The sequence below is a fragment of the Callorhinus ursinus genome, unplaced genomic scaffold (genome assembly GCF_003265705.2).
Source record: "Callorhinus ursinus isolate GAN/ISIS: 27379988/994484 unplaced genomic scaffold, GSC_fseal_2.0 scaffold25, whole genome shotgun sequence".
NCBI classification, from domain to species: Eukaryota; Metazoa; Chordata; class Mammalia; order Carnivora; family Otariidae; genus Callorhinus; species Callorhinus ursinus.
In genome coordinates, this window is record NW_027397087.1 from 1,219,864 (window position 1) to 1,246,752 (window position 26,889).

At 41.8% G+C, this 26,889-nt stretch overlaps 1 protein-coding gene across 1 annotated transcript in view; it reads right to left on the minus strand.

The window, feature by feature from the left end:
• RYR3 (ryanodine receptor 3) overlaps nt 1-26,889 on the minus strand; it is a 518,087-nt gene that overhangs the window by 280,498 nt on the left and 210,700 nt on the right. The window contains exons 4-10 of the mRNA XM_073877464.1: nt 18,102-18,176; nt 15,727-15,805; nt 11,899-12,011; nt 10,907-11,006; nt 8,066-8,159; nt 3,480-3,554; nt 750-906 (exon numbers count right to left, since the gene is read on the minus strand). Coding sequence (XP_073733565.1) covers nt 750-906; nt 3,480-3,554; nt 8,066-8,159; nt 10,907-11,006; nt 11,899-12,011; nt 15,727-15,805; nt 18,102-18,176 — 693 coding nt within the window. The remainder of the gene's footprint in view (nt 1-749; nt 907-3,479; nt 3,555-8,065; nt 8,160-10,906; nt 11,007-11,898; nt 12,012-15,726; nt 15,806-18,101; nt 18,177-26,889) is intronic.

Sequence of the window (26,889 nt, forward strand, 5' to 3'; positions counted from 1 at the left end):
CTCTCTGTCAGAAGTCAGCTCAGCATGCAGTTCTGACCATCCAACTAGATCCGGTTTGGAGTGATGCAGAGTTAAAGCCTGACTGGACGTTAAGGATAGGAGACTGCAAAAAAACTGCTGTCTACATACACATCAAAAGGCAAAGCTACATGTTTGCGGTTAACCTAACGAGCCCAGGGTCCACTTTTAATGAAGGATGGGGATGGATGGGTGAGAACTAAGCGAAGTGGAGGGAAGAGACCTCCGAGGGAATGCATGAAGAAGGTACTGCTGACTTTGTATAATACAGACAACTACAAGATGAGGTCATGTCCAGACTGACGCCTTCTCTACATCTTTCTGAAAGAAATCGCTTCCTTGATTTAACCCCATGTAGCACTGAAACTCGTGCCTCTACATCATCATTGTCTTAAAGGACTAAAGCATATGCTTAAAAGTATTAAAAACAACTTAGAACATATCAAGCAACAGCATCATCTTTCATTAACCTCTGAACAACACTGCCCATTTATTTTCTGGGGCTTTCCACTCTTCTTTGAAGTCTCTCTCTTAAGACTTAAACCTGCCTCCACGGCCCCCATTCCCCTGTAAACTCAATTCAAAAGCTAGAAGAAGACAGTGTTTCTCATAGGTCTAATTTCCAATTCCATCTCGTTCCAGTCCACTTTCTTTTTGGTCACAGTTCCGCCTGGAGGGCTCAGAGCTTTCACTTTTAAAATGAGGTCAAAGTCCACTTCCTCACCCCTTACCTTGGAGGCCCGGAAAGAGAAGGCTGTGGACTTGGTGTCCGACTTCGCCCGGTCCTGCAGTATAAGGCCCTGGTCGTCTGTCAAGGCCAGGTAGTGGCCTGTGGTGAGATGCCGGAGCCGGAAAGCCTGGCCCCATCTGATGTTACTGCCACTCCAACTGTGCAGAGAGAAGAGCCGAGAAACTCAGTCTATTTCAATATCTATCCTGGGCTTTCTTCCACACACTAGCAGAATTCTAATCCCTCTGTGGTTTATCCCCTGGAGGGGCAAAACGCTCGTCTCCTGGCTTGCTCTAGGATTTCGGGTCTCCTGACAACTCAGCATGGTACTTCTCTTGCAGCCTCTCAACACCAACAAGGAGGCACCCTTGTGCACCATGGGAGGGAACGTAAACTGGCGCAGCCACTGTGGAAGACAGTGTGGAGGTCCCTCAGAAAATTAAAAATGGAATTACCACATGATCCAGTAATTCCAGCACTGGATATTTACCCAAAGAATGAGAAAACACTAATTCAAAGAGATAAAGGCATCCCTATGTTTACTGCAGCATTATCTATAATAGCCAAGATATGAAAGCAACCCAAGTCTCCAACCATAGATGAGTGGATTAAAAAGATATGGGGCGTGTGTGTGTGTGTGTGTGTGTGTGTGTGTACATACATATATACAATGGACTATTATTTAGCTATCAAAAAAGAATGAGCTCTTGCCATGGATGGATCCAGTGGGTATAATGTTAAGTGAAATCAGTCAGAGAAAGACAAATACCTTATGATTTTGCTCATATGTAAAATTCAAGAAACAAAACAAATGAACAAAAAGAAAAGGACAAAAAATAGACTTTTAAATACAGAGAACTGGTGGTTGGTAGAGTGAGGTGGATGGGGGGATGGGTAAAATAAAGGGGATTAAGTGTACACTTATCTTAAGGAACACTGAGTAAATGTATAGAACTGTTGAGTCATATTGTACATCTGAAACTACTATAATACCGTATGTTAATTATACTTCAATAAAAATAAAAGGGGGGAAAAAGAACACCAACAAGAAAGATGATCCTGGGACAAGTCAATGATTTAATGTAACTAGAAGTCCCAAGCTTCCAATTTTCCCTTCACTCCACTGAAGTTTCTTGATATAAAAAAACCACAAAAAGAATGCCTTATAAGGGAAACTCATTTCTGGAAAAGCAAAGCCATCCCTAATGTACTATCTCAACTCAAACTTTACTACCACAAAGAATCCTATCTTCAAGAGAAATGGTAAAAATACTTGTGCAACCTACACTCGCCAGGGAGAGGTAGATAATAAAGAAGTCTGTGTGTGTGTGTGTGTGTGTGTGTGTATGTGCGTGTGTGTATTTTTGTATTAGAGGGTGATCCATTCTGTGGAAAAAAAGTGAAGCAAGATAAGATGATTTAGATAAGGGAGACCTCCTGTTGAAATGGTAACCTTTCAATGGTCCTACATCAAACTGTTGGCATTCAACGAAAGTTACAATAAGAGTTAGGCAAGAAATTATCCACTGACTAACTTGAAACTCACTATCTTTTGAGTTGGAATAAAATCTTTTAGAATAAAATCTCATGGTTAGGCCTCTGGGGAAATAAACAACCATAACTGGAACTATTATATATACATACCTACTTTGACTTTGTAAAAAAGCCCATTAAGCAAGGCTTAATATCCTAAGATTATGTTAGAGCAAGCATTTTAACAGGGCTGGAAAGAGAATATAAATGCTCCAAGCCAGCTACCAAGTGGGTGCTCCTTAAAAGCAGTATTCTTTAAACCAGTAACCTCCGAAGAGTTTCTCAGTAAAAAATGTAAATGTATCTATGTGTTATGTGTATAAGTTCTAGTATTTTCTCCTGATCTATAATGGATTATCTTGAAAACCACGTTGGGGGCATACACCCTCATGAGAGAGACATTTTCCGTGAACATATGTTCAGAGGGAGGCTGAGGAGCGAGCTGGCAGGAAGAGCAGAGAAGGAAAACAGACACTGTCCCTCCTGTTATCCCAAGCAGCTAGTTTAGCTCTAGCCTGACTTGCAATCCCTCTTGGCAAAATAATGGCCCAGAGCTTACTGGATCCCCCTTTGTGGTGTGACGTTTGAAGACCACATGTTTTTCCTCAAGTGCACAGCTCAAGTCTCAGCCTCCTGTTCCTTTCACCCAGGTACAATATTGTTTCTGACAAGTCCAGTAAATATGGTTTTCCTCATGGCTACCTCTCCAGTGGTGCTTTAATCTTCTCAACCTCATGCCATCACAATCACTAGTCTCATTTAAAGCCAACATTCCAATGGAGCCAACACAACTACTGAGAAGAGAAACACTAGCTGGGTTTCAGAGAATCTGCTTAAGGAAACAAATGGGAGAAGTACTTTGATGGCTTTCAGCGGACCTGTCCAAGCTCGCCTTCTATAACCTGGCCCCCAGAAGGGGAGCAGGAGTTGGGGGCTGGGTTCAGGGCTTCAGAATCAAAACAGAAGTCTTGGAAATTCTCATTCTCTCATTCTCCCAATCTCCCTCTCTCTCTCTCTCTGTGCGTGTGTGTGCTGCTGTTGTTTAAAAACAAAGTCAGGAAAATTTCAAAACAGCTCTGGGCCAAGGAACTTGTGAGAGTTTGCCTGGTGATGTGGAATCAGTGAAATTTTTAAGAGAACAGACAGGACAGCAAAATAAAATTATCTTGAAAAGAGCACCACCCTGACCCTCCATTACCTTATCCGAAGGGGTTCCACTCTCCACAGAGATCTGGCTCGTGTCCCAGCTCCCCCAGCTTCATAGAATATCCTCCTGCGAGCAGAGTTGGACATTAGCTCCTCTGAGCATGACACTGATCAGCACTGGGGTGGGAACAGCTCCCTGCAGAGGCTGTTCAATCCCCGCTGTTCTTTCCAAGCCCTCATGTAGTCAGCAAAACTGAGAGCATGAGTCAAAGAGAAGCACAATTTTCCAGGCTCAATCTCTTAGGAGGGAAAAAAGGTGCTGAAGGGGAGGGAAGTGCTCACCATATAGGGATCGAGGACACTCATGGACCTCAGGTGTACAACAAAAAGGACTGTCGCCATTTCCACATCAGGAATCAACACAGCCTCATCACATACCATCAGAGCAGATACCAAATGCTCTGATTCTTTTAGGTTAAGTTCCTTGTAGTTTTACATATTTCAAAAATGTATTTGTACTTTTCAAAAACGCATCTGTCCTTTTAAAACATGTAGGCAATATGGTATGAATTCATTTCCATTATTCTAGGAAGTCTGGAGCAAAGCTTTATGCTCAGCTGCTCTAGTGGTCATAACTTTATCACTATACTGTTGTCTCCTTTCCTGTGTTAATCTTTTAATATATTTTTAAATAAAATGTTTATTTTGGAATGATTTTAGGTTTACAAAGAAGTTGCAAAGACAAAGAGTTGCACACTTTCACTTGGTATCCCCTAATGTGATCTTGCACTGTATCTAAGATGTACATGCTACCCTTGTCAAAACAAAGAAACCAACATTGTTAGGTCATGACTAGCTAAACCCAAGACTTTACTTGGATTTCAGCAATTTTTCTATCAGTATTTTCTTCCTGTTCCAGGATCCAATCCAGGAATACCACAATGCAGTTAGCTGTCCTATTCTCCCCCGTTTCCTTTGGTCTGTTCTTAGATTTCCCTTGTTTTCCACGACTTTGACAATTTTGAGGAGTTGTGGTCAGGTATTCTGTAAAATGGCCCTTGATTTGGGTTTGCCAGACATTTATTTGATGATTAGTGAATTCTGTTTTTCATTCCATACAATAGGTGACCAATCTACCTATATAAGTGACCGATTCTTGTTGAAGAGTATATCTCATGAAGAGTGGTCCCAGATTACCTGGTATATGGAATCCAGACTCTTTTTGAGAATGTTGTGACCTTAGATCAAGACTGATCACTTAACCACATTTAATCTCACCAATTTCACTAATTTAAAATCCCACCACAGAAGATTTGTGTATACCACAAGTGAATCACTCGAGCTCCAGAAGAATCTTGATCTAGATTTTGAGACAACAGGTCATCAATAGAGGTGAGGAGAAAATGTGCAATTCTTATTTTTTATCTGAAGAAGTACCATAATTAGGAGTTGGTTGAAAATACCAGCTTGGGGGCCAGGCAGACCTGAGTGTGAGTCTGTTAGCTGTGTGACCTTGTCAGGTCCCTTCACAGCTCTGTACTCGGCTTCGTCATCTGTAAAATGAGTCTAATTTGGTTATGTAAGTCACAGAATGGTTGTGAGAAGTTAATGCATTTTTTTTTGACATGCACAAAGATGTTCACAGATGTACAAAATACTGTGTAGTACTAATTTATCCGAACTTTGTTTAAATACAGATGTTTCCATCATGCATAGAAAAACACATGACACAGAAACACAACGAAACATTGCATTAATAGTGGCTACCTCTGGGTGGTGGGATGATAGAACACATTCTAAACCTTTTTCAAATGTACGTGTGATCAGGAAACACGCAGTAAAGATTGAGAAAGAAATCTTGTGGGACTTGAGAGCTCTAACTGCCCAGGTGTCCCTGTGCCGGGTCTAGAACGGTGATGACACCTCACAAGTCACACAAACTTGCTGAGGTTTTCACTCCTGCTTCTCCCCACTCAGTGAGAATTGGAAGGGCCTCTCAGGTGAAGAGGGTAGAACAGTTCACCCTATGTCACCGGATCAGAGAACTCTCTCCCTCTGACATCTGAGGAATTCTCGAAGGTTAGTCCCTCCCACCTGGGAAATTCGGGCAGCTTGCTCCATTTAATCTTGTAAGGTTACAGAGGTTGAAACAACCTGTTCCCATTCTCGAAAACAATTACCCAAGGAGAGGAGTGGGTGGTGAGCTGAGATGCTTTGAAAGCTGGGCTGACAGCTCAGCCTTGGCTGCAAGAGGTTAAGACACTTACCCCAGGGGGCTTGACAAGCCAGAGGCAGAGCCAAAGACCAGAGCTCAGGTTGCTAGATTGCTGCTTTCAGGTTTGCACCCTGGGAGGGTCAGCCTCTCCACCTGACTTGCTTTCAGGCTTTAGAAGGAATAGAAATGATTTCCTCTGGAAAGTCAGCACCCTCCCTGTGGCATCACCTGCATGCCTGAAGGTCTGCTGACCTCTTTTAGTGCATTCCTGATTTTCTATTCTTTTGGGTTCTCCCAGATTTCAGTATTCCTGGCCATCCTGGCCAGTTCTGAGGATTTACCTGATGACACAAGACAATGAGGAGGGCTTATCACTCACTTCACCTAGACAGCCAATGCTAAAGTATCCTCTTGTGATTGAGAGACCAGCTGATACAAAAATGCAGGTCCCAGTATAATGAATAGCTGCTTACTCACCCCTTCATGCTTCCTTACAAAGTCTCAACCCCCTCATGCCTCCTTATAAATGAAAGGACTATGACTTTTTTATCTGTGAATTTATTTCCCTCCAAATACAAATTAGATCCTGTGGAATCCTCCACCAAGGGAAGGTCACCTTTGTCTTATTTCAGTGATGGCATGCAATGCCTGCTTCAGGGTGCCCATTCGGGGAATTCCTCTCCATCTGTTTCACTCTCCCTAGCATCTCCTTTCAAATATTTGTGCAGTTTTTCCTTTTACTCAGGCTCTTGTTCATGTACTTGACAGGAATGCCACCAAATGACAAGCTCCTCCAAGCAGAGTTTCTGCCCAGGATGTTTCTAATTTGGTTCTAAATTTAATGACAGGTGTGTGGGTGTGGGGGGGAAGGGTAGGTCAAGGGCCATGCACAGGATTATCATTTCATTAATTTCCAAATTCCTGCCCTTTAAAGAAGAACTGGAACGGGAAGAAAGAACTAGTGTGTTCGGTTGTGTTTCATCTTAGACATAGCTAACTACAAAACTCATAAAACTTCAGGTCTTTATCTACCTGCAAATCTTCCCTTTAATGCACAATAAGATATTAAAGAGACACTACGTGGGCTCTTGCATAATTTTACTGTACAAAAAAAAAAGATCACAATTGGATAAGATCACGTGACATTATTTAGGGTATGGAATCCTTAATTCTAAGGTCAGCCTAATGCCCTTCCTCAGAGATAACTGTCAGTTAACTGGACCAGTGTCAAGGAGGCAGGGAGTGAATTAATTAGGCACTTGCCATAGGTCTGTGCTTTATGTGTCCTAGGTCAGGTCTGGTTCCCCTGGAGAGAGATTCAGAGGAGAGAACAAGTAGGAAGAGACTCAGAACAACAGGGATACATATTGCCAATGCACGGTTTCTTTGCTCTGCTCCTGAAGGTCCTCTTAGTTCATCAGACAAGGAACAAGCTGTGGATGGAGAGCCAGCCACATGGCTTCTAGGCTGCCATCTGAAAGCAGCCAGTATGTGACCTTTGGCAGGAGCCTGATCTAGATGCTCTCTTAGCTGTGAGGACGTGACCCCATGTTTCTAATGAAGTAAAAGAAATGCAGTTAACAAGGTTCCCATAGGCATTACACAAAAACAAAGAATGTATTACCTCTGGGAGATCACACCCATTGCTGCTACAAATTCAGCCTAATTTGGATCCAATTTTATTTTTAAAAAATATTTATCACATTTCTATAGTTCCAAGCTCTTTATACTCTGTTCCCTTGATGTTAGACAGACTACCAAGGGACCCTTCGGTATGAGTTTAAGATCTGGATTAGTATCTTCCATCTCTTGGTTTTGAATTTTGAAAAGCATTCATTGAGGAGTCAAGCAAAGGACCACAGAAAGCATCACCCTCAGAAGCATCCTCTGAATGTTGCCCTTGGCACGGTCCCTGCTAAATCCAGCTCCTGTTGGATACCGATATTTGGTTTCTCCAATCCTATTTGGTAATAAGCAAAATGAAATCACCCAACGCCACCTAAATGACTTCACACATGAGAGGTGGGGGGAAAGAGAGATCTGCCTCTGATGGTGAATAACTTAGGTGCACAAACTCCCTAGAATGACTCACTTGATTTCTGTCACCAAATGGGTGCCTCCATCTACAACAAATGCTACCAGAAACTCCTTAGGCAGAGCAGAAACCAGAGAAAATGAAGGTACTGGGAAGCATTAGGGAAGAGCTTGCTTAAGAAGCAGCATGTGTATCCACGTACTCCTGTGAGCAAGATCCAGTGCGTTGCCATTCCTGTCTCACAAACTGCATCCCATGGCTGGAGGGAGGTTTGCCCATTGGCCGATGCTTACAGAATTCATCCGTGGCCATACCCAAATGCAAACTCTTTAGTCTGAGGCACTCGAGACTAGAGACAGCTGGGAGAAGGATGATGCTATCGGCTTACCTGTGCTGAGCGTCATTCTGGTCTGTAGATGGTATCGTCAAGCACTCATCGTGACCGTGGAAGAGACGTACTACATGCCCACCAAGTAGGTATCCTAGTGAGAGAATTATATTCCACTATGAACTTATGGGAAATTTAATGATGAGAACACCGTGTTTAAAAAGGGTAAATTCATGCAGGTCTGAGTCAGTTATGGAAAACACCAAGAAAGCAGCATTTGGAAAATGATAGATTCCATGAATTCTGGCCTCAGGAAGAAGACAAGAAAGTCGAAACAATTCTAACACTGAAAGTTAAATAGGATTTCAGAGATTAGCAAGTCCAACATCAAAACATAGGGTGAAAATAGTGTCAACTCATACCATTAAAAGGAAAATGGTGTTGCTACTGTGAGGAAGATAAGGATTTTCCAGTTGCTTAGGATGTAAATATATCCAACATGAAATTCCTGGATAAGCTCTTACAGTCTTAATGGGTATATTTTGTGGCAAAATCCCAACCAAATTGCAGTCATGGTGAAGAAAGAGGATGCTGGGAAGGAGGTCAGCAAACTTATTAAGAGCTGTCTTAGGGGAAGCTAGCTTTTGAATGCATTTAACAGACACAGATCAAACCTGGACGCTCATCCCACAGCACTGAAGGGAGGCGAAATGTCATTCCAGGATCCCACAGCAGATGAGCCACTATCCATAAGCACTTAGCTTTCAGCATAAGGAATCTCAATAGTCACGGAGTTGCAAGATGTATGGGAAACAATGAGCTTCCAGGACATAATGACCCATTAGTCTTCAAATAAATTCTGAGCCTTAATTCAAAGAACATACAGGGAGAGGGACTCCAGTCTGAGGTTTACCTTGTACGAAGAAATGGAGTTTGTTATTGCTTTGAATAAAAAAATTCTGTAGACTAGTCTGTTCCCAGGAGACATACAGACTTAATACACTCATGTCTCCATCAGGAGTTTTTTTAAAAAAATCACATAATTAGATCACTTCAGGGGCTACCAAACTATTCTGGGTGTTGAATTAACAGTAAGAATGATGAAATGAAATCATGCCAGAGGAGAAAGGGGTGTTTATCAGTACATCTTGTACAGGGGCAGTGTGATATTCCCACAGTTTTTTTTTTTTCTTTTTTGTAACCATGTGAGGCAAGTTCTTCTTAAACTTCTCTCAAATAGTCAGAAATCGTTTCCCAATTTTCCTCTACCTTACTGTACTAATAGTTCCAGTTGTATACCCCCTTTTTTTTTGCATTAAAATCATTCATGATATACTGTAGGGGAATTCTTAACAGCCAATTTATTTACAAAAATTAAAATCTTCCACAATCATGCTCTTGATTACACTCTATCATCTCATGATGGCGAGGCCATGTCCCACTTGGATCCATCGTTTGCAGTCCTCAGGCTTTTCCAATCAATATTCTATTCACACGGAGAAAACTGCCAAGTGCTGGTACATCACAGCACTTCCTAACTGAATTCTAGCCGGGCAATATTCGGGAAAGAAGGGTCATGACGAGGACCACTTATGCTCTCAGGGCTGAAGAGGGCTTCTCACCAGGGATGCTGAGAGGGCATTTTCTGCCTGGCCAGATGACTCAAGTGATGAGCTAACCAGGCTAAATTACAAGGGCACTCAACACATCGATAAGGACCTTTTTGACGTGATTTGCAAACACTTCTTAATTAATCTCCACAAGTTGTCTGTTGGGACTGGGGAATCATTTTATTCCTATTGTGAAAAGGAAAAATTTAACAAGGAGAAGATCCAGTCAAAACTGCCTTGGGGAAGACTGAAAGCCAGAGCTTCTTGATTCTTGACAGAAAGGAATGACAACAGACTCAAGGTGGTGGGTTAGTTTTGGTGTAAAAGCCTTTTTAAAGCCTTTTTTAAAGGCTTCCTTCCACATGTTGCTGAAAGAGTTAAAAATCTGTCATTTCCTGAGTATTCAGCTTTGTTCTGATGCCTTCTGAAACTAGGACAACACTTTGACACCCTTAATTTTCCCTCTATTTTCAAACATCTTATCATAGAAGGGCATTCCCAGTTTGAAACTACTGGGCTCGGGATCAAAAATCTGGTTAAAGCTGTGGTATGAGTATTTTTTAAAAATTCTGATCTTGCTGTAAAGTGCTAGAATGTAAGATGATAACTTATATCAGTCACTGGCATTTGATTATTCTACTCAGCTGCAATATTACCCATGAGTATGGTAAGGCCAGTATATTTATTCTCTAACTTGAAAGGTGCATTGACTTTGCCTGGCTCCAAGAAATAGGATATGTTGAACAAATTTTGATGATCTTACTTCCACGGGAAAAATAAAATACTGAGAAAATTCTATTACTGTTAAATGGTCCTCCATAAATACAAGTAAAAACAAATGGCCAAACACAATTTTATTATAGAGAAAGTCTTTCTTCCACCTGTATGAAGAGATGCAATGGGGAGAAATAGTACCAGCATCACCTTCTCGGAAAATAATCTCTTCTAAGACTGAAGTTGCTGAGGTCTATACACTTCTAACCAGTAACCATAAATGGAAAGGAAAAGTCAGTGGGAGAGGGAGAGTGCATATCCAAATCCTGCATGCCTATATACTCTAAAGGTGGGCTCTAAAGGATTAAAAGGTATTGTCAGGAATGCCCCTGTCATCAGAAAGCAGGACAGAAAATAATCCACACCCACATCAGAGAATGAGATTCAGGGGAACTAAAATAATGTTAGCTGCGAAGCAAGACACGAAGCAGGAGCTGAGAAGCAGCAGAAAATGTCAATATATACAGCTCAAGACAGACTGGACGGCTGAGGGCTGAATGCACATAAAAAAGCACACCTTCTTCAATGCTGCTTCCTGAGCACGTAGGATGTACATTCCAGAGTGTTTGCATAAAAGAGGCGTCCACTTGTATGTTCCCATTTGATACTGAGAGATGCTGCAGAAGAAACAGAAACGAGACATCCTTTAAATCACCAGGCCAGTCCTGACAGAAGCAGCTCAACCCAGAATCTCAAGGATTGAATTCAAGAGTCTCTCTGTCATCAGGCTCTTTCTACATAGCCCGTGGGAGACTGCTCCACCCAATGTAGAAACAGCTCCAAAGTGGGACACTTTATTCAGGGAAGAGGAAGTTTTCAGCTGCAGAGGTGGCAGACGAGTGTTCACTTCATCCCCTCAGCTGGATCCCTGATTCAACAGGAAGTTATAAAATGTCTCATCTTGTTAGGAGGGAATTCACAAATGGCAAAAATGACTCCAGCATTTGGTCTAGGCAAAGTAAAATTGCCTGCAGTATTGGTGCTGAGAAGCTTAAAAACTTCTGACACTTCTCTGATATTTGGACACCTGAGGGCTTGATGTCAGTGATGCCCAGTACCGAATCCCCAGGTGCAAAAATCTCACCTGCATCTTTCAAACCCTGTGACATGCCATTTGCCAAAACATTTTAAATTATGCATTTCTCCCACATCAGCTTATTTTTCTATATCCTGTTGTTTCTGGCTTGTTCTTTGCTGGACAAGAGCTAAACCATGTGAGAAATTCACAGTAATGGTAGCTAATGTATAAATGGTTTTCTCAGGAAGTGCCTGGGGCATTTGAGCAGGGTTGCTGGGCACAGTACCTTAATCTGAAAGGACAATTAACAGTTAAATTTCCAGGCCCCATGATAATGTGGCAGGGGAGAGAACTGAACCACCTACCTTTCTGGTGTACTGTGCAAAGGAGTCTTATCCTACCCAACCTAATGTGGCTCAGTTCACCTCAGCCATTAGTTCCTAAATGAAAATATTCTGAAAGTGAAAAGATGTCTGTCAGGAGGTACTTACAAGGTATCTTTCAGAGGACACGCTCACGAGGATGAGGTCATCACCAATTCGAACTTTCTCTCCCTCAGATCTCTGTTTGGAAGCGGGATGTATGGTCCACCAACAGGCTTCTCCTACATAAATGTTCCTGGAGTTAGTCAGTGCTTCATGGAAATCAGTGTCCCTAATTCTGTCCCTCAATTCTCCTTTCTCCTGATAACAATCCTTCAAGAGCACATGCGCACACATACATACTCCAGACCTCAGTCTCTATTTAGCCCCATATCCACTTGACTATGTCCAACACTTTTGCTCTCTCTAGTGACAGAAAGACAGTGTTTGGGAGAGAGTATTGGAGGCCAGAAACTATAGAAGCCTTTGAATATTTTTAAGACATATTGAAAAATGTATTCTTCAAAGGCACTTACAAATTTTTAAGAATTAACTTCACTAGTCTACTGACTACTTACATACTTTTATCTTTGCCATACTCTCCATGAAATTCTATTAAAACATGAATAATTCTACTAAAAAATCAGAGATTTTCAAAAGGCCTAAATCCACAAAGATTAGGACAGCAGGTGAAAAGTTGATAGCAAAGAAGAGAAATGGACAATTTGGAAAAAGGAAAGCAGATAGATGCTTTTAGTGAAGAGGAAGCTAAAATCCAAGTCTTTAAGAAAGTAAGAAAATGGAGAAGTTGATTTCAAGAAATAAAGCCATCCCTGCTGTGTGTTTCCCAGAAAAGTCTCCGGAATTGGGAGGTAAGTTACTTATAAAGGTAGCAGCAGCAGGTGGGGTTGAAAGCAGAATTGACTAGAAGCTATTAAGGAGCTTTTATCTCCTGGCACATCTTTTTCTGTACCCTGCACAGCCAGATGACTCCTTCTCCTCTACCCTACAGAAGATTAGAGTTAAATCCATGGAATGACCAACCATCAAAGTTCTGGCTTTGCAATACCAACCACTGGCAAACAAGGAAGTGAAAAGTATTGAGAAAAATAGAGAATCATTAAAATGTTATGCCCTGATAAGTAAAACCCCAGCTCCTTTCCCTCTGCCACTGTGCCTCATACACTAGCTGGGATGCTAAATCTCCTCCTCCCCTCAAATTTAAGGATTCCTCTTTAGGAAAGCCAAACTACCCAAGATAAAATATAATTCTGCCTGGGCATCTCCAGTGAAATGCCTAGTCCTTGCCAGGTTAGCCAAAAGTGAGGCTTAACGGATGGCAAGCCATTGCCACATACTCAGGGTTTCTGGTCAGCTTTTACTGCCTTGATCTGAACATGAAGGGAGACCAAGGATCACCTGGCATCTAAGTCAAGTCACTAACATGAACAGCAAGAACAAATCAGTGGGGAAAGAGACTTGGAGAAAGAAAAGATTACAGAGAGTCAAAGAAAACTTTTAAAAAGTCATATAATTAATAATCTCAAAGAGGTAAGAAAAAGTTACATTCATAAAGCAGAAATGAAAGTATCCATGAATGATCCCTTTGGAGAAAAATTCTTTGATCCTGAAAGAGAAAGAAACAAGAGAGTTATAGGATAGAGTAAAAAAAAAAAAAAAAAAAAAAAAAAAAAAAAAAAAAAAAAAAACAACCAAAAAAAAAAAAAAAAAAAAAAAAAAAAAAAAAAAAAAAAAAAAAAAATCTCCCCAAAAGAATGAAGAGACTAGATTAGAAATAGGAGTGAAGAGAAAATTAGAAAACCAATCTAGAGGATTTCCAGAAAGCATAAACAGAGAAAACAAATTAATTCAGGAATTAATGAAGAAATAGTATTAAACATTTCCCAAAGCTACAAGACAAGCATTCAGATTGAAAAGGCCCACAGAGTCCCTAGCACAGTGGAGAGAGATCCACACCAGGGTCGATTCTCGTGAGACTTGGAACAAATAGGATCCATGCCCAGACATATCATTGTGGAATTTCAGACAGAAGGGCAAAAGAAAAATCTAAGTAGCTCTGAGAAAATATAAATAGTCCCTACATAAAAGATCGGGAATCTGAATGTAGATGTCTCAATAGCCAGGCCTGAGCTAGAAGAAAAGGAAGAAAACCTTCATGATGTGGAGGACAAAACATATTTCCAATGTAGAATACTATGAATTACTTACGAAGCTTGAATTAAGGAACTTTTAGATGATACTTTACCTCCCATGGATCTTTTTTGTAAAAGCTATGGGATAATGGGCTCCACCAAAGTGACGTGGTAAATCAAGGAGGAAAAAAAAAAAAACCACCCCCCAAAAACAAAACAAAACAAAACATGAGATCCGGGAAACATGGAATCTAGAAGAGGGGCAAAGGAAATTTTCTGGATGATGGTGGATGTTTCTAGAAGAGGACACTGACAGAACAGCTGATATGAGTGAATCTGACCAGGGGAAAGTTTCAGTTTTCCAAGACAGTTTGAAATGAATGAATGATTGGGTCACAGAAAATAAAGCAAACAATTTTTTTCTAACTCTCAAAAAGTCTGAAGTCATTTTACCGGTGTAAAAAGAATGAACATATAGGACTTTTCTGGTTATGTGCTCTAAGACTGATAGCTCGTTTATATTTAGAGGCCAACTTAGAATCAGTGAGTGTGGCACTTCACACATTTTGTAATTGTCAGCAAAGGTTGACAACACCTTAGAGGAAATTATATTTTAAGAATTACACTTTAGCTGAAGGCAAAGCAACCTCAAATCCAATGCAAATATAATCTTATTTTAAGGGAAAAAACTCAACGGGCGGAGGCAAGCCCACTCTCCTGCTTTGTACAAAAATGAGAAATGGAGAGCCAGAGGTTCTCCTCAGGAATTCTCATACATCTCTGTGCATAACTCAGAGATGGCAGGTGCACATGGTTTAATCTCTTGATTTTTTTTCTAGATCCTCTATAAAATCAGACAATTTGGATCATTCCCTTATGAACTGACAAAGTTTGGGAACAACATGGACTTTTGTCCTTTGACTACCCAACAGTGGAATTTCCCTTCCTATTTGGGGTAAATGTCATGATATTAAAGATTGTATTCAAAGTTGACTCTTCCTGTAGTATGACCTAGGATGTTTTCTCTTCTCTGGCCTCTCTTTGTTCCTGTCCATTTTCCAAGCCTGGGGTTTCTACTTTAGAGCAGGTCCTACCCAACGTTCACCCAGTAAATTCTCATTCTGCTTGAGTGAATTTCTGCCATTTGCAACCAAGAATCCTGACTGCTATATAGCCCAACCTGTAAATGGAGCAGAAATTCCATATTCATTGCCCTTGATGGATGGTCAGATTACCTATGAATGTTTCCAAGCCACAGAGAGCACCCTACACCCCAAGGCCAGCTGTTAGGTCTGCCAGATAATTGCAGCTATTGCAAAGTGGTTTTCTTCATTGAGGTAAAGTGTGCCTCCTTTCAACTTCTACCTACTGCTCCATTGGTCTATGGAATAACCCACAGCAAATCAGACTCTTCTTTGATACTGTAACTATAAGTATGTATAGTTATATTGGTCCTCTTATATTTCCAGGGAGAACCTACATCATCCTGGTTACCACCTTTCTCAGGATGCACCTCCTGACCGTCAATATTTTTGACTGAATTCCAAACAAAACACAAAAATAGCAAGTGTTTCCCAAAGTATATGACTATGGTGAAAGCATTATGTTCTCCTTCATTCTTAGTTCCTATGTCTCTATCACACATTGTTTCTTTCTTAGTCTCCTACCTCCTAAATTTTATCAGACCTATTTCTTGACCCCACTGGTTGGTTGGTTTGGAACCCCAAATGAAGAACATATTCAATATCCTTAAGCCTTTAGCCCAAGACCCCAGTGAGTAGGAGATCTGGGAATGCTGACTTACCTGTGGCATGTTCTCGTAGACCTACATCAAAGGCAAGTTTATCTGTCTGGGATCTTGATGTGGTCAAACATGTTAGATACTGTGAAACAAGAGCAGATGCTAGTGAAGTCACACTCTTTTATTGGGTCTTGGCATCTCACCACTAGTTGGCTTCCAGTCGTCAATTTCAACACTGAGCTATTGTAGAAAGGGCTTGTTTATCATATTCACTGGTATGTAACATTTTGAAACATACTTTTATAGTATATTTAAAATCTCAAAGACGTTCTTATCTGATGACCCAGTGATTTAACTTCTAGGACCATATGCTACAGAAATAAGTTTGAAATCAGTATTTCAAACATATTTAATCATATGCTTTAGTTCAAAGGTACTGAAGAACTTTTACAATGGAGACAATATAAATGGAACATATACAACCAACAATAATGGAAAGGCTGATAAACTTTGGTACTTCATTTTGTGAAATATGTTACCATTAAGAGTATTTATCACAAGTGTGTAATAGCATGGAACATATACAACATAGTACATTTGCACAGTTAACAGGTAAGCACAATTTAAATGCCTGGCAACTAGGCTAAAAGGAATTATACAAACTGATAACTGAAGTTCTTTCTGGACAGTGGGAGGGACCATGATGATTCCCCCCACTTCTATCGATTTTGTTTTTTCAAACGTTCTATGAGCTATGGAACTTCTTTGTGTCTATGCTTTTTTTTTTTTTGCAATCATAAAAATACATGTGTGTGTAAAACTTAACAACGATATTCAGAAAAACTTAATAATGGGGGAAAAAAACCCATGGCCCATTCCTCGCCTCCTTTACTGACAGGCACAGTGGCCGATCTTGGAATTAGACTGGCGGGTAGATATGCACTTGGAATGTATTTTCTGAGTTCTACTTTTTTTTACTTCTCTGCAACAGGAAAAAGTAGAGAGTCATTTCATTGTCCAAAGTCATATGTCACCGGCTTCATTCTCAGAGCTGCTCCTAAAAAGAACTAACTAGTTTAACTCTAAAACTAGAGTTTATGTTAACTGTGAGTTGGATTTTTTGGGGGGTGGGGACAGTAAATATAATAATAACAATCCTTCAGATTGCTACCATGCTGTTAGCCTGAGTTTTCAAAGCCATGAGAAGTGTGCTGTTGGAGGGCTGGGTCTATTTACGTAGGAAAAGAGAAGTATGAAGGTTTGATTCACCCTATGCATAAACACCAGGTTCTGAAAGATACACGCTCACTTCTCAATTCTAGACATCATCAGGATACAGAGTTCCCCACTCTCTCAATGTCCCCCATCTCCCGCTCCAATAACCTTCCATTTGGTCACTTTTGTTCTCAGTCCTTTGCCACGAAAGACTACAACAGATGAATGTTCAGGCTGAAAAGGTCAACTTCTTACTCAGTCCTCAGGAAAAAAAAATGCTGCAATAAATAAATTATTTAAGAGGCAGCGGATGCTCCCGTCGCCGGCGTGACAGTTCGAGCTTCGAGATGAACTTAGCCGCATACTGCAGGTGTAAACGTGTGAAAATGACGTCTTGAATTAATGCAACATTTTCCACTAGGGCCAAAGAGGACAAGCCTTCCCCACACTGAGAGCAAGTGACGATGACAGATGCAGGGACAGGAGCAAACATGATGAGAGCTAGCACGTACTACACTTGATTGGGATCACGATATTCTCCTTAAGATGCCCTGCCAAAGATCTGCAATATCTCTATTTTACAAATTGCATTGACTTCAAATCTGAACAATTTTTCTCCGCTTCCATTGAGTTATCCCCATTTTGGTTGATTCTGGTTCTAGAGCCCTAACTAGTTACAGCCTGATGAGCTTTCTGTGACTGCTCCGTATCTTCCTACTGCCTCTGGATTCACATAATGCCTTCCAATGATTCCAGGACTGAAGGCAATGGATATCATCCCATTTCCTGTAGCTAGTCGAAGAGTTGAAATTTCACAAAAATCTCATCGGATTGATTTTTCTTCTATGTTGGCTTTCCTTATATGCTCAAGAAGTCCATTATTTTATGGTTTATTTCTTCATCAAGTCAACAAATATTTATTGGGCATCTAGTTTGTCAAGGCATTTTCCTTAGTAGGTTAGGTTTAGGGAAAATAAAAAAAAAAAAAAAGACATGGTCCTCTGCCTCATGGAGTGGGGAGGGGGGCGGTCAAACATTAAACAAATCCATAATTGCAAAATGAGATAAACTATATGATGGAAATGCGAAAACAGTGTGTTCTAATTATTTACATTCCAAATTATTTCCGCTGTTAATGTAATCTACAAGCTTGTTGGTTTCCTATACTTTCCCCCCTCTTTTTCCTCCTCGAATGGTGAAAGCAGACACCCGGATGTGCTTACCATTCCGCTGAAGGAGTGCCGCAGGAGAATCGCGTGGCCATATAGCAGGGTCCTGTGGCCACCCCCTTGTGCTGCCTGTAGGGAAGCACAAGGAAAAATGTCAGCACAGGCCTCTTGTGGCCCCTCTGAGAGCAAAGCAAGACAAGAATTCTGGAAGACAGACTACAGAGAAAAGACCCATGGCAAAGCTCCCAAAGAATTCATTCTAGAAGTGAGTGGCCAGCCTACGGGCGAGGGGGAGACGGTGACCACAGCCATGCAACATCCTTGGCAGAGGGTGTGTGAGGCCAAACCTCCTCTTGGAAATGTCCCCTGCCCGGGATCAGCAGCAACCCCGAGCTGTTCCACCAGAGAAGCATATAAATGAGATAGGTACTGCTTACCTTCCTTTGAAACTTCTCAGAAGCGTTCAGAGTGAGAGAGAGAAACAAATGTGATGTAACTCTAGCCTAGCGACAGAAAGGCAGCTTGGGGGACAGGCATATGGTCACATTCTGTACCCTGCAGTCTTTTCCCTTCAAGGCACTTGGCCTTCTGCCCAATCACTTAAATGGGTCCTATTTACCCAGATCTCACCATTCCAGATGGCTCTGAAATCCAGGACTTTCAAAGGGCAACCAGTAATGCATAAATAGACCCATCGGTTGAGGGGCCTTCTTGGTACCTTCTCTGCCTCCCGGGACAGCCCCACCTTGGCTGTTCACTCAGTGGCAGCCAACAAGCAGGAAAGGCACAAGAGAAGAGACAGCCCAACATAAAGCCACTGTGTCTGCTGCTTTTTCCTGGAGTCTCAGCTACATGTCACTATCTGAACTGAACAGCACACGATCAGAGACAAAACTATTATTTATCATGGAAAAAACTGAAATCTACAAGAAATCCTACAATTTTTGGGCACCAACTTTTTCAACCTTTTACCTAAATCTTTTCCTATCCTGTTGCCCTCCCCTCAGAGACAGTCAAATAGTTTGGATCACACACCGCTTTTAGGAAAAAATATTTGAACATAGGACCCCATCCCTAATGCACAAAAATATTTGAGCAGAGGACCCCATCCCTAACGCACAAAAACAGTATCCAAAGCCTGAGGTGGAAATGAATCATAAAAAGAGATTCTAACATTTGCCTTCTATATGCCAAGGGCACCTCTTATGCACCTTATTTTATTTAGACCCACATACCAGCAGCCCTAGAGGCTGGTTTGAGGTTCTGCTCCACTCTTCTCCTGCGCCTACCCTCCCTCAGAGCAATGAGCAATGAAGGGGAAAGCCAGGGGTACGGAGAGAAGCCACAGGTCTGAATAATAAGTCTAGAGTCATTTTATTTCAACTCTATTTGGATTAAAAGAATCACTCTGTCAAAGAGATAATCTTTTCATGTCATACCAGGAACCTAAAGAAAAGAAAAATGATAGACATGGTATCATGTTTTTTTAAAAAGCTGATAACCATATATAAATGGGGCTGTACTTTTTCCTCACAGCTTGGAGAGATTTAAGGGCTCCCAGGCTTCAATATGATGGAGGAATTAAATGTTCTTTGTGCTATTTCCAAATTCCTTGAAATCATTCGAACTAACTTCAGTTGCTGTATTTACAAATGTGTCAACAGCTATGTTAAAATTAGGCATACCAACTAATTTTTACATCCTGTCAGTCTGATATTTTCCCTGCACACCTGCAATATTAGAAGCTAATTGATAGCACATGATGACTTACGTGTGGGTGTGTGCTCCCAAACCGGTCCCGTGTCTCCAACTGAACTACTGACTACATTATATGTCCTGGTGTTAACTGTGGGTCACACCCTCGTCTTTGTTCCCATCAACTCAGCGAGCAAACTTAAAAAGAGTCCAGCGTCGCTGACCGCAAAAAGTGACACGGAAGAGCTCCGTGCTCCTCCTCTTCTCTGGCACTGCTGGAAACGTCTCCTGGCCCTCGTGTTCTTTATTATGGTGCCAACAGAAAAGCAGAGAGACTAAGTCCAGGCGCCCCACTGGGACTGAATGGAACGGCACTGTGCAGCACCTGGGAGGCTTCCCATCCCGACTCCTCCCTCTGCTAGGGCAGTGGTTCTCTCTCTGTCTGCTGGTTAAAACTTAAGCCGCTGGACCCTGCTCTGCAGCACTTGCTTCACTAGGGCCAGGGGTGGAGCCTGGGAACCGGCATTTCTAACAAGTTCCAGGGCACAGGACACTGAGGTTGTTGGTCCAGTGATGACATTCTGAGAACCACTGCTTAAGGAAGGATCAAGCTTCAGTGCTTGGAAGAGGAGAGGAGCTTTTTCTGAGAACCTTTGATAATCATCATCCCGGGGAGAGCTACTCTGGGCACACACTATACGTAGGCGCTTTACATAACATCGTGGCTCATCCTACTGACTTTCCTAAGTAGGAATAATTTCCCCCATTTATAATGTGAGGAATTTGAAGTTCAAAGAGGGTAAGTATCTTGCCATCTATCACAGGGCTGGATGTGGTGGTGGGGGGAAGTGAACTCCTAGTTCACCCCAGAACTTGAGCTCATTTTGCTCTAGTTTCTATAACATCTTCATTTGCCTACTGTGTACAAAACCAGTGTACAAAGTAACCAGGGAAGCAGGAGAGGGAGATACTTCCTCAGCTCCTAGAGGAAGGTGAATTGATACTGCTGGGATTTAGTGAGCACTAAGCATACAGCAGGCACAGAACTATGCCAAGTGTGGTACGTGAACGATCTCACTTTATATTTGCCATTAATGCTGTGACATAACTAGAGTAATTATCTCCATTTTAGAGCGATGCAAACTGAGGCTTCAAGAGGTTAAGTAACTTGCTCAAAGGCATACAGGTTCCAAGGGCAGAGTCAGGATTTAACCATATGCTATGTTGTCTCCCTCTTGGTAGCCTGGTCTAGAAAGTCTAGAAAGACTTATGAATTAAAAAACCCATGTTACAAAGAGGAAACAATCTGCCTATTAAAACAGATAAAGACAAGGAGCACTGGAATAGACCAGAAAGGTAAAAAGATGTTGAGGAATAGCTTTATCGATAAGGTAGATCCTAACAGGTCCGAGTGTTGACCATCAATGAGAGTAGGAAAGAGGAACCCACATGAGCAAAGGCCTGGAGGTGGAGAGTATGAAGTACACGTGGGGACTAGCCAATGATTCACTGACTAGCACTGGGGTCGGCTGAAATGAGAGGGAACATCTGGAAAAAAGGGCACAGGCACAGGGCAGTCAGATTATGGAGGACTATGCCTGACAGTTCCACAGCTACTGGGACACTGGCGTAGGGGTTTTGTTTGTTTGTTCATTCTGTTTTTCTTACTGGTAGAGGTTTTTAAACGGAGAGTGTCACAATCAAAAATGTACCTTCGGAAGGTAACCCTGATCACACAATGGTGGAAGAATTGGAGGCATCAAACCCTAGGGACAGAAAAGATCATTCTTTCATTACATTTCCATGACAACAGGAGAATGTGGACCAAAAATCTTGGTGTCATCCTTTACTCCTTCCCCCCCTCAGGCTCCCCAATCAAGCCAAAGCACCTCTGGGTGCCATCTTTGAAATCTATTCTATACCCAAGTATTCAACTTGCAGCTGCCAGGCTGGTTCAACCTACTGCCTGTTTCACCTGGACACTAATGGCCTCCTAACTCTGCTGCATCCCTACTCCCACTCCCTCTTATAGTCTGAACCAACATGGCAGCCAGAGCCATCTTTCTACAGCTGTCCTTCTTGTTCAGGGCTCCCCCACCACAACACACCACCCACCGTGGCTCCTTTTCACACTCAGAAGTGCAACGTCCTCACCATGGCCTCCAAGACCCTGCATCAGGATTTGGCAAATTTTCTCTGTCAAAGTCCAGACAGTAAAGATTTTAGACTTTGCAGGGCACACGTGGTCTCTGTCACATAGTCTTTTTTATTTCATCCGACTTTTTCAAAACTTAAAAACCATTCTTACCTAGAGGACTATCCACAAACAAGCTGCAGCCTGGATATGGCCGCGGGCCTTGGTTGCTGATCCCTGCTGTCCTTGATCTGGTTCCCTTCCAACTCTCTGACGTCAGCACCTACCATGAGCACACTCCCCATCACTACCTCTGCTCCAGCCACTTGGAACTCCCTCTGTTGTTCAGACTAGGATGTTCCCTCCTATGGCAGGGCCTTGACACACACGTTCCCCTCCACCTGGAATGTTCTTCCTCCAAAACCTCATGGCTTATGCCCAGTCTTCATTCAATTCTGCGCTTCCGTATCTCATTAGAGAAGCCTTCTCTGATCACCCCTTCTGAAAGAAAAATCACCCTTACTCTAAATTTGCTGATGTATTATTTCTTGAGACAGCTATTATTAGCTGATATGAATTCATGTTCTCTTTGATATGTATCTCTCCTCTGCTACTCCCAAGCATATAAAAGCTCCGTGCATCTATTGTGCCCTCTGCCACATCAACATCACTTTTATCAGTGCCTGGCAAAGAGGAGGCACTCATATTCATATTTCCTGAATGAATAAATAATAATTACACAAAGTAGTCTTTTTGTCTCCCTTTTACAGATGGGAAAAGAGAAACTTTCCCATATTCAGCTTGTAGGCAGTGAGCGTGGATTTGAACCTGGGTCGAAGTACATTTTCTACTAACTCTTTCCATGGTTTGACTCTAATTCTGAAATAACATTCCAGGAAAGATGTGATATGCTACACAGAAGACTGCATGGGCCTGTTCACAGGGGCTCCAGACCTCAAGACTGAGAGGCTTCACTGGGATGGCAGTTCTGTCCCTCCACAAGTGACCTCCACTGTCACCATTGATGGGAGGAGATTACTTGGCACCAACTCACAGGACGGGGGTGGGGCAGGGCAAAGCTGGTAAAAGCACCCTGATGCCAGGTCCAGAGGAAACATGTTCCACTAGATCATTAATTCAATCATCTTGCCTGTAATTTTAAAATGAATTCCATCCTTGACATTTCTTTTGGTGGTTACCAGAAGATGGTGCCTCCCAGTAAGATAAACCTGATGTGGCAAAAAACAAAGGGTAACAGTGCTTCTCTCCAGCCATACGTAAGTATTTCAAGACTGTTAGGCCTCTAAGCTATCTTCTTTTATAATCTGGAACCCCAATTCCTCTTTGTGGGTCCCAGGGTCTGGGAAGGCTCCCTGGTGAATGTAATATACCCCATGAAAGGCTTTAGAGGCCACCTTCCTGGGAGAACGTGGAGGGCATGAAAGCATTTGTTGGATGCGGTTGTACATGCTTTCATTTTCCCTACTGCACTTCTGTTCTACTCTTTTAGGCTATCAAAGAAAAAAAGAACCCTTTCTAGAAGGTCACAGATCTAGAAGGTCACAGAGCACTATTTCGTGAACGTGCTAGAGGTCCTTTACGTTGCTCAGGAGGGCTGCATTTCCTCAAATACAAGTGACAACTAATAACGATGCCAGATAAGTAAAAACCAAAAAAACAAAACACCCCAGTAATACCTAACAGTACAAAGGCAGGTAACTATTTTCAGTTAGAAAACAGAGTCAAAGATTCTATTCACGACTGATAAAAAATATTCAATTTTTAGGAATGTACTTAGACGAGTTAAACTTTCAGAATGAAACCACAAACCTTTATTCTATAAAATATAATTTGATTTGTGAAATGGAAAGGTGTACTTTGTTACAGAATAAGAATACCAATATTTGTAAATGCCTGTTCTTCCAAATTTAACTTACAGATTTAAGGCAGTTTTAATGAAAATTCCAAGAGAGAATTTTGCAATTCAACAAACTTGCTATAAAACTCACCTGGCAATATGAACATTAAGAAATTTTTATTCTAAAAGGGAACTAAATTTTAGTAAATGTTATGAGTAAAATTAATTAGTTCATTCTGGTACTGGTTCAAAAAGAAGAATGTAGCACAGTATAGGCAGTCCATAAATAATTATCAAGTATAACATGTGATAAAGCAGATTTTTAGTACATTGGCAGGGGTGGGGGGAGGCATGATTATTAAGCAAATGTCTCTGCGATAGGTGGAGAGCAAATAAAAAAGCATTCGGGAAGAGCCACAGGAAATATAAAAGATTCTGGATGGATAAAAGAATTAAATATTTCATTTTAAAATTAAATTCTAGAACAACTAGCATGTAATAGAATGGTCCACATTCCTTTACAGACCTAATATTTATCCATGCTTTGAAACAGATGCACTCCAAGGAAACAAAAAACAGATAAGATTGTACCAAGATCACTGAACTTCAGAGCACTGGAAACATTTAATAAATTACAGAATACTTTGTATCACTATGACAAATGGGTTAACATCTTGTTGAGATGTTAAGAAACAAACTAAGCCTCAAGTAAAGAAATAGGCAAAGGATATGAATAAAAGATTCCTATCAGGAATAAAATTAAAACAGATGGAAGGGATTTTTTTTTTATCTCTTCTAGTAATGAAAGGAATGACAACGAAAGCAATTTTTATACATCATTTTACATCAACTAAGTTTGCAAAAAAATGGGAAAAACACAAGTCTGTCAGAGCTGTAATTTAGCTGGTGTGATCCCCCACAAGATGACACTGAGTGCAACTCTTGTGTGTGGTAATATAATAACAGAGCCATAAAGAGGTCCATAACCTTTCCTGTAGTAATTTCACTTCCGGGAGTAATTCAAGAAACGCAAAAAAGTATGCACACAGTTGTAATAAGAGCATTATAATGGAGGCAAATGAAACGCCTGGAAGGAGCCTAAATGTCCAAAAGAAAAATGTTGTCTAGTAAATCATGCGCTTCTTCAGGATGTTCTATCCCGTAGCCATTAAAGAAGTCAATTACAGAGGCTACCAGAAACACAGAGAAATGTGTTTGTGACACGTCACTGTGAAAAGGCAGAATGCAAAATGCCTTCAACTGTTATGCATACGCAAGAATGATAAAGAAACCTATAAAAATACAATAGCCAACTGGCTGGTTGCAGGACCAATGGAGACTTTTCCAAATTTTTAACACTACTATCATGTCATTTCAATAAAAAACTCATGCATGTTGGAGGCAACAACTGTTGGCGTGTGTTTAAAGAAATGGAGTGCTCTAAAAGTGTTTTGTCTATTTGTTAAAACTGCATTTGCTCAAGGATGTCATTAGCTTGCCAGAATCCTCAGTAAATGGCTTTCCCTGCCTGAAGGGCTGATGGCAAGGCATAGCAGTAGGCCTTCTTTTCGGCATTGATCCAGAGTCTAGCTCTTTTCTGGTGTTAAGTGGAAACTCCACGGAGGCAGTCTTTATCCAAGACCCCTCTGACCCCTCCTGAGTTCCCTCAGGCCCAGCTCCAGACTCTGGAGGAAAAAATCTCTTGCCACAGAAACTCACTCCTACTGGAATCCCAAACACACGGGTTCCTCTGACTGTCCTTTGAGGACCTTTCACCTTGGATCCCATCCTTGTTCCTGGAGACTTGGTTTCTCCACTATTCCATGCTTCCAAGGCTGCCTCCCCCAGCTGCTAGACTCCAGGTCCACCTCCTCCTATTGCTACAGGCTAGCCCATTACCCGCCTCTGATTAAAATCCCAAGTCCCCACTTTTCTAAGAGGGGTGGGCAGATGGGATAGGACAATACTTCCCCAGCTCAAAGGGCAACAAAGAAACCGATGGGGCATTTTCCAAACAGGTCTTGGATTATACACTCCTGGTAGCAGGGACAATTTTTCTTCTTTAATGATAATTAAGTAGTCCACGGAAATTTAGAAAGTCTAGTCCCAGGATGGGAGGGCACAAGGACGATTAGTCTGACTTGTGCTCTGAAGTCAGAGTCAGGGAAGAGGACAACAGATAAGCACATTCTAGTCATCTGAATTCCCTTACTATGTGTGACATCCCAGAGAGCCCAGTGCAGGCCACTAAACACTTTTCTTGACTGCCTTTTCTGGATCAGATCCTCTACTCTTCAGTGAGGTAACTGCCAAATCCAGCTTTTCCTAGGCTCCCCCTCTTGGGATATGAAAACACTATAGAAGCACAAGGGACCATTCTTCTAACTTGACACCTTGATTTTCTTTTTGTAACGGGATGGTTAATATGGATCTAAAACTCTTAGAGGAGCCTGAACCAATGTCTACAGAAAGCCACACCTTCAGGACAGAATCTCCTGACTGTCAGAAATCTTTCAAGTGTGTCTGGGGGGCAACTCAACCAGGACAGTGTAGGTCTTTAAGCTAAATGTACTTGTACTTGGCATCGTTGACGGGACTCTTGGGATATCGCTAAAAATGGAAATAATGAAATAGAATTTTAATGAAGTTTAGAAAACAGAAGGAAGGTGTGCCATCTGAAAGCCCCACCTCCCCAAGTTCAGTGATCATGGCGGTCTCCCCAGTTGCCTTTCCAAAACCACAGGACCACATGGCAGAGGCTGTGAAGCACAACAGGACCCCCAAAAGAAAAGGCTGACTCGGGTTGGCTGAAGGCCTATGGCAGTCACTGCTCCTTCTGCTAAGCGCTCTTGCAGCAAGGTATGCAGGGGGGTGGGACTCCAGGGAGCCCCACCTCCTACACCCTCAGGGCTTCCCCCTCCCTTCACCTCCTATCACAGGACTGAAGAATGCTCCAAAAGCTATGCTTAAAAATAGGCTATTCTCCGTTCTTTCATTTTTTAAGTAGGGAGGACACAAAACCAACAACCCATCCCCAACCACCTACAGCCAATGCCAAATTTACCATTCCCACAGCTTATAATTCATTCAATTCAGCCAACCCACCCTCTTGGAAGCACCTGGAATTATTTTTCCTGGGGGAGAAGACTCTGGCA